Below are 11,993 nucleotides of genomic sequence, written 5' to 3' on the forward strand. Positions count from 1 at the left end.
GGTCCATATTTGCATGGCAAGGCAAAGAGTGGGCCCTAGCCCACCACTGTCTCTACCATTCTTTGGGAAGGCTGAAGCCTCCGCCTCAGCCTACCACAAATCCCAGTCAGTGATGTATTTGCAGAGCGCTCCCCTGCTCACTGTTGCTTGATTTGCTTACTACACTTCAAGTAGTAGGGAATGGCCCAGCACATACCACTCTACAAAGTCCTCACACACTGCTTAGTCCTTAATGAGTCATAGTTATGTCATAGTAAACAGCTAGGTGGGGAGACAGATATAAATATGATGATCTATGTATCATCCAGAGGGGATGGATATGCTCACTGTCCCTCTCTCTCACACACAACACGTGAGCGGAACTCTGGTATGTTATGAAAGGGAAGTAATGATTTATTACTGTGGTATATCCTGTCCAGTGGGAGGCAGTGCCATTTTCAGTGACAAACAAAAGTATTACAGCCAACTGCATTTAATATCCAGCCTAGAGCAAGCCTGATTTTCAAATGTGTCTTTATTGATCGGTTGATTTAGCCCATACAATATGAACTTTATTTTACAAGAACCTGCAGCTGGTTAGAATAACTGACACAGAAAAAAATTATCGTCATTGCCTTTTACAATATTAGACTATAGCGAAAACAGAGGTAAATGCCACAATCCAGTTAAAATAACCTAAACAAACTAACCCCAACATAAAACCCCACATGTAACAAATGGCCAGAATTATTCCCACAAACATCACGGTGCGAGGGGGAGGTATGGACACCAAATCAAACACCCCAGGTTGCAGCTGTCTCCCCCTGGGCATGCACGAGCAAGAGCATGCGAGAGTGAGAGAGAACACACGTGTAGAGGTAAGTGTGTGAGCAAGCACAAGACTGGGGGAGAGAAGTGCAATGGCCGCCGTTGCCCCCAGCATGCCTTCACCCAAAGGGATTTTTCTAACCTTCAGAACATTCAGAGCTTGTGAAATGAAAGGCCAACATGGATTTCCAACCAAAGGATAAGGAAATACCCCAATAAACAGAGAGGAGTGGAGGGAAGAGGGCTGGGGGAGAATTATGTCATGACATCCTAGACAACACCCAAGTGATCTATAATGGTATTTTGAGTGTGCGATCATCCCAGGAGGACTATCCCATGAGGTGTGCGATGGAAGAGTAAACCTGAATTCAGGATGCAAGTAGGGAATGCTTATCTATATGTTTCTCCTCTTGTTCCCCTTTCTAAAGTAATGCATCTCAGTCCTCACTGCAGTACCTCCTGCCAATGCCCCTCAATCCTGTCCTGCAGCCCACCCTGCTTTCCAGTCCGGGGCCTCCCACACTGCTCTGCCAATGTCCCTCAATCCTGATCCACAACATGCTCTTTTTATTCCTATCCATTTTAGTGGAACAACAGTTCAAAAAGTTAGAGAAATCTCAGGACAAATTTCACACACACATCACCAGAGGTTAGTTGCTTGTTTATTTCTCTGCTCCAGTGAATTGATAACCCAGATTTTTCAGCCCCCATTGTCACCTCCCCAGGAAAATATAGGGAGTTGGGGTAGAATCATCTTATGAAAAGAGAGTGTTTATCAAAGGAGACTGATAGCTCAATGGTTTGAACATTGGCCTGCTAAACCCAGGGCTGTAAGTTCAATCCTGGAGGGGGCCATTTAGGGATCTGTGGAAAAAAATGGGGATTGGTCCTGCTTTGAGCAGGGGGTTGGACTAGATGACCTCCTGAGGTCCCTTCCAACCCTGGTATTCTATGTCTCCCGCACTTCATCTGGGGTCTGTCTGTTCTTCCACCCCTGCTGGTCTTCTCCCCACCTCTAGGTCCCTCCCTCCAACCCCCATCAATGGAGGAAAGTTTACAGTAATTAAATTCAATTATTTTATTATTGCTCAAATTCCAACATAAAGCTTCCCCAAAATTCAACTCCCTCCCTACCCCCCAATTTGACTAATGGCAGTTCTAGGAACATCCACTGTTTGTGCAACTCAGAAGGCACTGCTTTGGCCTCACAGCTTAAGTCCTGCATGGGATGAGATCTCTCGGTACTTTTGTAAGGACAACACTGGCTCAGAAAAAAATACATATATCTAAAGTATCTGTCCTTATGTTGTTCAGACTACACCTCCCCCCCGCCCCCCGCCAATAATTACCACTGTTTGGCCACAGTGTGGTAGAATTGCCCAACAACAGGAACCCAGGTTAGAATGTGTGCAGGGCCATGAAATACTCTGCTCTTAGAAGGCATGCAAGATCTATAAATGAGACATGGAGGGGAAGACTAAATCCAAAGGGTTTATGTACCAGGCTGGGCTGCAACAGAAGGGGCAGAAGGAGTTGGTCTCAACATGTTTGGTCGAGCACTTGAATGCAGTTTAAAATAAATTAAAAAATCTCACCTCCCTCATCTCAGCCTGGGTAATTCCCAACCCTTGGTGAAGGAAAGGTTAACGGAGAAGTAGGGGAACTATTTGTGGGCACCAACTAAAATGAGGCTGCCCAGCATAGGGACTTCATATGGGCACGCAGAGCACCAAAGCACATGGCACACTTGAATGCCCATGCTAGATGATGAAGATAAGCATGAGAGGGACAGTACAGTATACTCACTCCCACATCCAGAGAATGTGCACACACATTACTGCCACCCAGCAATCCTTCCCTCCCTCCCCAACTACTACCTGGAAGGTGTGAGAGTCTGGCTTGCTTACCAAGGCCCTGTTACTCGCTAACAGAATTCTCACACATGGCAGAACGCTACAAGGGGAAGCTCCCAGTCACACAGCTCAGAACCTTCTGTCAGCAGTCAGATCACTCCATCAAGCCACGTCTCCTCCCTCCTCCCCCCATCCCGCTGTAAAAGTAACAATAACAGTAATAATAATAATAATCAAATGTGTGAAAATGATGGCATTGTATATGTGGTTCTTTTCCAGTTCTCTCTCTCCTCAATCTTCCTCCTCTCCGACGTGGATTTCCCCCTCCCCCCACCATTCCTGTCAGTCCATTATGCCTGTGCGCCCGGAGACCAGTGCTCACTCGCCATAGACACTCTCATCGCTGTAGGCCACATAGAGAAAATAGTCCTCCTCGTGGTTATCCTGGGAGTGGGAGGGGAGAAAGGAAGAAAGGGTGAGACACACTCACCATCTGGGAACGTCCCCAACCAGGGTCCATTGTAACAGCAAAAGGAAAGAGCATTTCTCTGTCACTGTCTCTCTCTCTCTCCCCCTGGGCCTTATTTCCTTCCTCCACAGAGAACCCTGGACGTGCCTGAGTACAGAACAGTAAGGTTTCTTTGTGGATGTTTCTGGTCCATACAGAGAAATGGTTTTGCCCCAAATGCTTGTGAAATAATAGAAATGGATCCTTCCATTTGCATGCCATTGAGAGGTTGTGGGAAGGGAGCTGGAGGAATGTGGCACTAAATCTACACTGGAAAACAAAATAAAACAAACCCTGCAGCAGAGAGCCTCAGAGTCTGGGCAAACTGACTCAGGGTTGCAGCGCTTGTGCTCCGGGGCTAAAAATAGCAGAGTAGCCTCGGTGTCTTTATCTTCTATCACCTTCATTAAAAAAAAAAAATCCCTCCAGGGTTACTGATGGATAATGATTGTACTCAGGGCAGTCTGAGGAAGCCCTTTTAAAAAATGCCATTATTACAGCGAAGGGAAGATGGAGGAGATTCTCCTGCTTTTGATGGAGTCACCCCATCTCAGAAAGCTGTAAAGCAGCCCGGCCAGAGACAATGTTCCTTGGGCTCATAAAAATTTCTCCAAAGGGCAAATTATTGGCCTCTAGAATGGACCAGATGGCACCAATTATCAGGTGTTCTCAAAAAGTGATTACTGGAAGGTGATCCTCAGACTCCCTATGCGGTCTTCATATACAGATTTGAAATTACACATGCTGGTCCCTGCAGTGTGCTGTCAAACTCAGTGTATTTTTCAGCATATGCACTTATTATGTTTGTTTGCCCACTGGTGTGGTTCCTCTTCCTGGCTAAGAGAAAATGTCTTTGTTTAAACAGGAAAGCAAATGAATAGGTTCTCCAGTCACTCATCTACTCATTTGAGCTATGAACCAACACACCTTCTGGGAAACAGGACTTAGCGCAGGCAAAAGACAAATGTACGTGTGGTAGCCTTACTAAAATGTTAGCAGCACATCAGTGAATAGAACAGGGGAGGCCGGACTCCCCGTCCTGTGCTCTAATCACTAGACCAACATTTCCTCCCAGGATCTGTCTTGGAAGGAATGGGACTGTAACACAAAAATGTGGACCTGCCGGGAATCTCTGACTCCTAATCTAACACCCTTACATTACCAAAGGAAAATAAATTAAGCAAGCATTAAATTAATTATTAAAATTCTTGTTTCCTCTGCCAAATTCCCCATGCCCCTTGGTCTAACCATAGAATGCAACATTCCAAAGAGGGCTGGTGGAATTCAAGCAAGAGTGGAGAGTTCCATTCAAGGGGGAGCTAATGTCCAGTAGGAATCATCAGTCATGCAGTGCTTAGCTCTACAGAGTGAGGAGTTCCCATATGTAACATTATTTTAGGGTATGAGTTGTTCAGGCCATTATAGCGATAGAACAAGGAGATGGGCTGGGCTTACCTCATACAGCTGACCCATGGTAGCACTGGTGGGAGGGATGGTGTTATTGACAAAGAAGAATAGGGCATCCTCTGGCCTCAAGTGGATCCGCTTTCGGATTAAGAAGTAGAACTGGCCAACTGAAGAGGGACAGGAAGGGAAGGGAAACAGTGGAGGATGGAACGTGATTGATACAGGGATCAGAGAGTGAAAGTCAAGAGAATGCTTGACACACACAAACTTCTGCAAATGCAACCGGACATTGACTTGTATATCTCCTGCTCTCCTGGCCCTAAACCCCAGCTCTATCAGCTACCTGCAATGCTGCCCTGCAGCCCTTTGCTATTCTAGTCCTGTGCCCCTCAGTCCGGTCCCACAAGCCCCCCTGCTATTCCAGTCCCAGACATCTCTTAAGATAACATGATCACACAAAATTGTGGAGGGATTGTGTGGAGACCTGCAGTATATCTGCAGAGGAGAAAGGGCAATTTTTTGCCCGTTGCACTTCTGAGGCGCCCAACACCTTTTTGCCCTGAAATGTGCCCCTCCCTTCCCACAGTCTGCTCAACACCTTTGGAAGAAGAAACCCTAAACAATGATATAGTATTAACAAGAATGAGAAGTTCATGCTAGAGATTGGCCCTCCAATGCAAAGTTCAGATCTTCACCTGAACTTTCTCAAAGTTCACGGTCATTTGAGTTTGGGATTTTGGTTCAACCTGTTAAAGACACAAAGGTCTGAAATGAAATTTGGATCCAGGCTGGAACTCTGACCCTCCCCACCAAAATACAAATGCCTTGCCTTGAGACCTGAGATTTGATTTGGGGCTCAGGTCACTCTCAGTTTCACTGTAAGAAGAGACCACAAGTGTTATGTACAGACTAGGGAAAAATGGGCAATGCAGGAAAGAAAACAGGAACTTCAGGGTCACTACCTACCACCAGTCTAATGTCCCATCACCTGACTACCAGAGCTGGCCAATGTCCTGACTAGACCAGTATCTCATTTTCCACCATACTGATTCAGACCACTGGACACTCTAGTCCCATATCCAGACTCTGACAGCACCTTCACTTCATTCTAGCATGAAGTGCTTTAGTAAAGGGAGACACGAGGATTTCTAACCACCATATGATCAACTGACACTTTAAATCCTGAAGCTTGAAGGCCCTTGAAAATTTTACTTTAGCGATTGTCACTGCAGATGCTATTCTCATTCATAAAACACACTCTATCCTCACTAAGTATTTGTCTGAACCGTATTCCATGGGAACGAGTTCTGCAGTTAATTATATACTACAGGAAAAATGTATTTCCTTTAATTAATTTATAAATGTTTCCTTTGTTCATGTCCCCAGATAGAATCAGACTTAATCATACAGTGACAAATCCACGGCCATTTGGAAATGGAGCTTCACGACTGTCACTGCGCTACATACCATGGCCACTCAGAATTTCATGGTGGGAGTATATAGCGATTTCACATCCTCCTGATCCAAAGAAATAGGCCCTAACCACTTGAGCTAAAGGAGAATGGCCACTGGCTATTAGCTGTATTGAGGGCTATGATACACAGCTAAATCATTCTCATTATAATAAAAGGCAGTGGTCACACAGTGTTTACACGGTGTAATAGAGCCATTCATCAGAACAGCTCAAAGTACTTTACAAACACTAATTAAGCTCCACAATCCCCCTTGTGAGATAGATTTGTGCAATAAGTACAGATGGGAAATTACGTTCCAGAGAGGTTAAGTGGCTTGTCCAAGGTCATATGGCAAGTCCACAGCAGAATTGAGACTAGAATCCAGGAGTCCTTATTCCTAGTTCCCTGATTCCAACCACTGGTTGGACTTATTCCTAGTTCCCTGGTTCCAACCAGCGTCTACACTGCCTACTTGGGTCTCCCCATCCTCCCATCAAAGCATATTCTCATTATGATGATATCAGTGCAAAGAATTCCTGGGTACTTCCTCACTGGAATGCAGGAAGAAAGGAGGCAGGGTTTGTTACCTGTGAGGTCAGAAGGCACAAGGTACTTCCTCTTGTCCAGGTCAGGTACTCTTGCTTTGGGTGCCTTCTCCACAATAACCTGGAGAGGGAGAAACAGGACATGAGAATCACCAAAGAGAGCAGACCAAAAAGTATTACTGGAAAAATAAGTGGTCCCTTAAGAGAGATGGTTCTTACAGGCCATTGGAAATTCTCTCAAACTCTGCTGGGGACCAACACTCAAAAAGCCAGGGAGCTGCAGGACAGTAGTGAGGGGCAGTGGTAGAGCTGTGTGGGGAGCTCAGGACTGGAATAGTAAGTATCACAGAATAAAGTAGAGGAGGGAGGAACAGTTGCAAGGTTGGATCACAGGAACTGCAAAATCAGATCAGACTAATGGTCCAAGTAGTTCCGTATCTTGCCTCCAACAGTAGCCATTATCACATGCTTCAGAGAAAAGCACAAGAAACCCCATAACAGAATAGCCAGCCCCCACAGGAAATTTCTTAGTAACACCAATTACTAAGTGGTTAGTTTATATATATAGCGAACATTAAGGTTTACATTCCTTATAATTATCTGACCTAATGTAACTGTGGATGTTCTAATTATCCACATAAATGTCCAAACCACTTTTTAAATCCTACTAAGCTCTTGGCCATCATAATATTTTGTGGCAATGAGTTCCATAGGCTAATTACCTGTATATGTTGCATAAAAGAATATAAAGAGAAGTAGACAAAGTCAAACAGACAAAGAGGTCCAGAACGATGGAAGCAATACTTACAGGTACAACTGGACAAATATTTAACCCCAAATCAACTAGTACTCAAACAGTAGAGAGAGATGTGGTGGTTTGAGCAGCTTCCATGAAAACTTAACGTTCCATTTGAAATTTTTTGCTGAGCCTGGGAAGCTATTCAAAAGTTAGATAGAAATTTCCCTGGCACTATCTGATTTCTCTGGAGAAACATGGAGGCAAGCAATTTCATTTTTTACTTTGAGCATGACTAGTAGAGATTGATAGGCCATTTAGCTTCAAGATGCAACCATTCACCCAACGCCATCTGGACTCATTTTCTTAGAATGAGAGATGGAATTTTCTGTGCTTTTCTTGCAAGTCAGAGCAAGAAAAACCTAGGCCCAAATTTTCAAAAATGGCATCTATTTTTGAGTGTCCAATGTGAAACACCTACAGCCTAATTTGCCGAGGTGCTAAGCTCTCACAGCTCCAGCTGACATCAGTGGGAGTTATAGATCCCCAGCAGCTCTGAACAAAAATCCAGCTGACACACACTTAATGTTGGTACATGAAATCACAGGCTGTTTTTCAAAATGTGGGTCCTAGCATCTCTGTAAGTTTGGAGACTGGCCTCCCCCAAGATACTGCAGATGTGTGTGGCGAGTGGGATGTCTTTGTGGGTTTGGGTTAGCTTCGGGGGGGGCGTACAAAGGATGTTGTAAATGTGTTGATGTGAGGAGGATGTTGTGAATGGGGGATAGTTTGGAGGTCTTGTGTTGTGTATTAAGCATGTGAAGAATGATGGTTTAGCATTCCATCTCCTTAAACACTTGTCCCCCTCGTGGTATTGCTGGATGTAACTCTGTAGTGTGTGTCTGGGGTGGGGGGAGAGTTGCGGGGGGAAGACTAAAGGAGTGAATGACTGTGGGGCTAGGGTTGCACTTTTCCTTCTTCCCTCCAATTTCCCAAGGCACCGACAAAGAGAACCTTGTGAAAGCAGCAATGAGATCACCTTCTTGATAGGAGGGTGAATCCCAGCATGATTTTTACCTTGATGGGGAAGAACGGAGAGGTCACAAGAAGTGTGGGGCTTGGGAGGAAGAAAGGATGGTACTGGGATTACTAAATCCTGGAAAGTGTTGAGGTCCAATAGAGTTTAACAGAGACTACAATTTACAAGGAGATAGGAATGGGATGGGGATGTTTGGTTGATTGAATAGCTGTTGAAGCCAATTTGTCTAAATAATAAATTTCCCAGGTGTCCATTCTCAGGGACCTGAAACCTTCACAAAATAGCCATACTCCATTCAAACTGTTCCTGGAACTTTATCTCCACCCCTCACCCTCAGCAGTGATTCTGATCCCAAAGGTTTGACAATCTGTCTGCAGAAAGATGGAGAGACACCTGGTAAAGGAAAAACCAAAGGGCACATGCAGATTATCTTCTGATTGTCACTGAGTGGTGGTTGCTGTAGCGTGGGAAGGTGCCAATACGCTTGTCTCAGCTAAAATGCTTAGATATACTGGGTGCACTGCAGAGTAAACAGCTGAAGGGACACCATCATCAGGGATCTAGCTGTCAGGAAAGGCAGACACAGAAATGATTCAAAGAAGCTTGCCTCGTGTCTTCAGTTATTGCCTACACAGCTCTGTCAATGATTTTGAGGATGGTATTTTCCACTGTGGCCAGATGGACTTCCTCCTGCTGTTCCAGTCCTGGATCTCTGCACACAGAGTTTCTCCTTCAGTTCACCTTAACCCGCAGCATACCTTGCTATTTTAGTCCTGGCCTCCCCCCACAGATCAACCAATGCATCTCGAGCCTGACCTGCCTCACCCCTTGCTATTTCTGTTCCAGCCCCCACGTAGCTCTTGCAGAACTTATCCATCATTACCCACAGCACAACCAGCTACACTAGTCCTCTGACTCCACCACAGATCCTGACCTCACTCTTGACCTGTGGCACCCTGTATTATCCCAGGCCTAAGGCTCTGCACCTCATTCCTGACTAGCAACAACCCCCACCTACTACTCCAGTCCTGTGATCCACATACACCTCTGCCACTGCACTACCTCGATTCTGACTTGCATAAACTCTTGCAAGTCCAATCATGGGGCTTCGCCTAAGGAATAAAATGGTGCTGAATTGCAGCAAAAATGTGTGGCAAGATTTTTCTTTCCTCTTGCGTCCACGGGGGATTCTAGACTATTTTGGAAGATCGCCCCTGAATGCTAAATCTAGGACAGACATCTCCAGTGGGGATGGAAAGAAAGAAGATTTTGAAAATATTTAATAAAAAGGGACCACAGAAATGTAGTCAGTTTAGTCCATTTTCCTTTCTTAATTATTTTCATAAAGACAGAAGTTTTCCATAAGCACTCCAAAGGGACTTCAGGACGAGGAAGCACAGCTAGGCTGGGAGAACATGACCTTGTTTTCTGTGTGATGTTTTTTCACAAAAAGATTAAATGAGAGGTCAAAAGATTGAGTGGTTGTTATCAATCTTCTCTTATATGCAAGGACAAGAACAGAGTAAGGTTGTATTGAAAAGACAGGCCAAAAGAAAATAAAGCAAATAAAATTAAAGGAAGATCTCTGATGACATCATACAGGCCCTCCAGTTTTCCATGAAGGTTATATGACTAACTCACATATTGATTTCCACCATTTTTGCAAATAAAATGGTTAACTTCCCTCCCCACCCTGCAACAACGTACACACAGACTATCATAAAAAAAGATGAGCAGCGTTTTTCCCTGCTAAATCGCTGCAGATCATGGATGGAAGGGGCAGAGAGATATACCCTATCACCTATTTACCTATCAAACCAAATGGTATTGTTCTTGGTATATAACAATATAATAAATAGATACAGGTATATAAACACAGATCAGGAAATAGACAGCAGATTTCAAGCAGATCAGGACATAAAAAATACTAATAACAACAAACCCAAATCCTCTTCCCCACCCCTCCCCCCTTTAAATAAATAAACCACAGAACATTTGATAAAACCAAGGCCACACAAATTGTCTGCAAAACATAATCAGCACTGCAAGCCAAGCCCAGGAGGCAGCAATCAGTACACTACACGATGATACAATTATATATTCCACTCACAGGGACCCTGTCTGGATATTTCTTTCTGATTTTCTCCCCTTCTTTTTTTCTGTATTCAAAAGGATGATCTTCTTTGTACTGGAACTTCATGTTGTTGGTCTTTTTTGGTGTCTCAAGTTTCCCCTTTTGATGCTGTTGTTTCTAATTATAAAATATATTTGTATGTATTTAAGGTGTCTTCCAAAGCCCTAGATATCAGAGATAGTGGTTCACGGCAAATTCTGAAGCGGTCTGAGGTTCTTTGGCGTTGCTCTAAATTCTCCTTGTGGCAGTTTCCCAGGCTGCAGAGACACAGCTGATCATGAAATGCAAACAACGATGTAGCAAATTGGGCATTGTGATGTCACGGGGAGAAGCTTCCATCATTCTAGGCAGCACCATCTTACCTGTAGAATAGGGAGGAGAGACTGGACCTTAATTAAATCGTATTTGCACACGGCTGTTAATGAAATACACGACGATATACCTGGAAATACGTAGTTATCACCCGTCATTGCATCTCTGAAGATACGGCCTTTCAAACCCTTTCAAGTATACGTTAAGAATCAGTCCTCCCCCCTTGCTCTGTGTCCTATGGCTTGAGCCACGCGCTACTGCTACAAACAGGCTTCAGGGCTAAACCACTCCGTGTGCAAGGGGAGGATCATGGGCTGCAAAACAAAACAACACGCAGCCAGCCAGAGTCTCCGTCTTTGCAGCCTCTCCGCGGCCTGCCAGCATTTCCAAGCCATTAACAGGGACATCTGGAAGGGAAGGGAGCGAGGGGCAGAGCAGGGGGCGCAGAGCGTCAACGGGGGAAACGTGGGGGGTGACCAAGCGGGGCTGTTCTGGTCTGCTGGGTCTACGCAGGGTTTTCGCCCTTCCCCGACGCGGGGCCGTCTCCCGGCCCGCCTCTCCGTTTTGGGGCTGCGACCCTGCGTGTTTGCCTCTGTTGCCCACGGTGCGGAGCCCGCTGAGCAGAGCGCGACACGGGGCGGAGCGAGAGCGGGCCGCACGCGCGTGTCGCCGGCTCGCGGCGGGGCCCTGGTGTCACCCAGCTCCCGGCCGCGCCGGGCTCAGGGCTGCAGGCTCGCGTGTCCGCGAGACCCCGCTCATTGCACCACCCTGGGCCGCGGCCGCCCCTCCCCCAGCGCCGCCGAGAGGCTGCTGGGGGAGAGAGCGCGTGATCTGGGTGAGTCACGCACCTGCAACTCCGCCGTCACCGCCTCTGCCGGCAGAGCGGGAGAAGGGAGAGAGGCAGCCCGCCCCGCGCTGCGGCCCGGCGGGAGCGGGGGCTGTGCAAAGGCGCTGGCAGCCTCGCAGTTGCGTCCCCCGCCCCGCATCAGTCGGGGACTTCTTAGCGCAAACCACTTGGCGCGGGAGGCAAAATATGAGCTTTAAAGTGAAGCTTAATGCTGCCTCCGTGGGGGGGGAGGATATGTTCAGAAATAAAAGTGCTATCTTAGGTTTGTTTGCATTCATGGGATTCACAGAATGTCAGAGCTGGAAGGGACCTCAGGAGGTCATCTAGTCCAACCCCCTGCTCAAAGCAGGA

The 11,993-nt window shown here is 46.1% G+C and overlaps 1 protein-coding gene across 3 annotated transcripts; it reads right to left on the minus strand.

Annotated features, from left to right (window-relative positions):
* Positions 1 to 496: 496 nt before the first annotated feature.
* GABARAPL1 (GABA type A receptor associated protein like 1) lies at positions 497 to 11,713 on the minus strand. 3 transcript variants are annotated; one of them, XM_077823993.1, is made up of 5 exons: positions 11,644 to 11,713; positions 10,460 to 10,845; positions 6,617 to 6,695; positions 4,624 to 4,742; positions 497 to 3,104 (listed from the first exon to the last, which is right to left on the minus strand). In XM_077823993.1, exons 2-5 carry the CDS (start codon positions 10,547 to 10,549, stop codon positions 3,039 to 3,041), a joined length of 354 nt encoding a protein of 117 aa, XP_077680119.1. In that variant the 5' UTR covers positions 10,550 to 10,845; positions 11,644 to 11,713; the 3' UTR covers positions 497 to 3,038. The 3 variants fall into 3 exon arrangements, with proteins under 3 accessions (XP_077680119.1, XP_077680103.1, XP_077680111.1); XM_077823977.1 differs by lacking the exon at positions 11,644 to 11,713 and adding an exon at positions 10,926 to 11,610; XM_077823985.1 differs by lacking the exon at positions 11,644 to 11,713 and having other exon boundaries at positions 10,460 to 11,610.
* Between the last annotated feature and the right edge of the window lie 280 nt (positions 11,714 to 11,993).

This window comes from Eretmochelys imbricata, chromosome 1 (genome assembly GCF_965152235.1).
Source record: "Eretmochelys imbricata isolate rEreImb1 chromosome 1, rEreImb1.hap1, whole genome shotgun sequence".
Classification (NCBI taxonomy): Eukaryota; Metazoa; Chordata; order Testudines; family Cheloniidae; genus Eretmochelys; species Eretmochelys imbricata.

Coding starts and splice junctions, on each gene's coding strand:
- GABARAPL1 (XM_077823993.1), bottom strand. CDS start 10,549: ATGAAGTTCCAGTACAAAGAAGATCATCCTTTTGAATACAGAAAAAAA. Junction 4,743..6,616: donor TGTGCCTTCTGACCTCACAG/GTAACAAACCCT, acceptor GTCCCTCTTCAG/TTGGCCAGTTCTACTTCTTA. Junction 3,105..4,623: donor CCATGGGTCAGCTGTATGAG/GTAAGCCCAGCC, acceptor TCCCACTCCCAG/GATAACCACGAGGAGGACTA.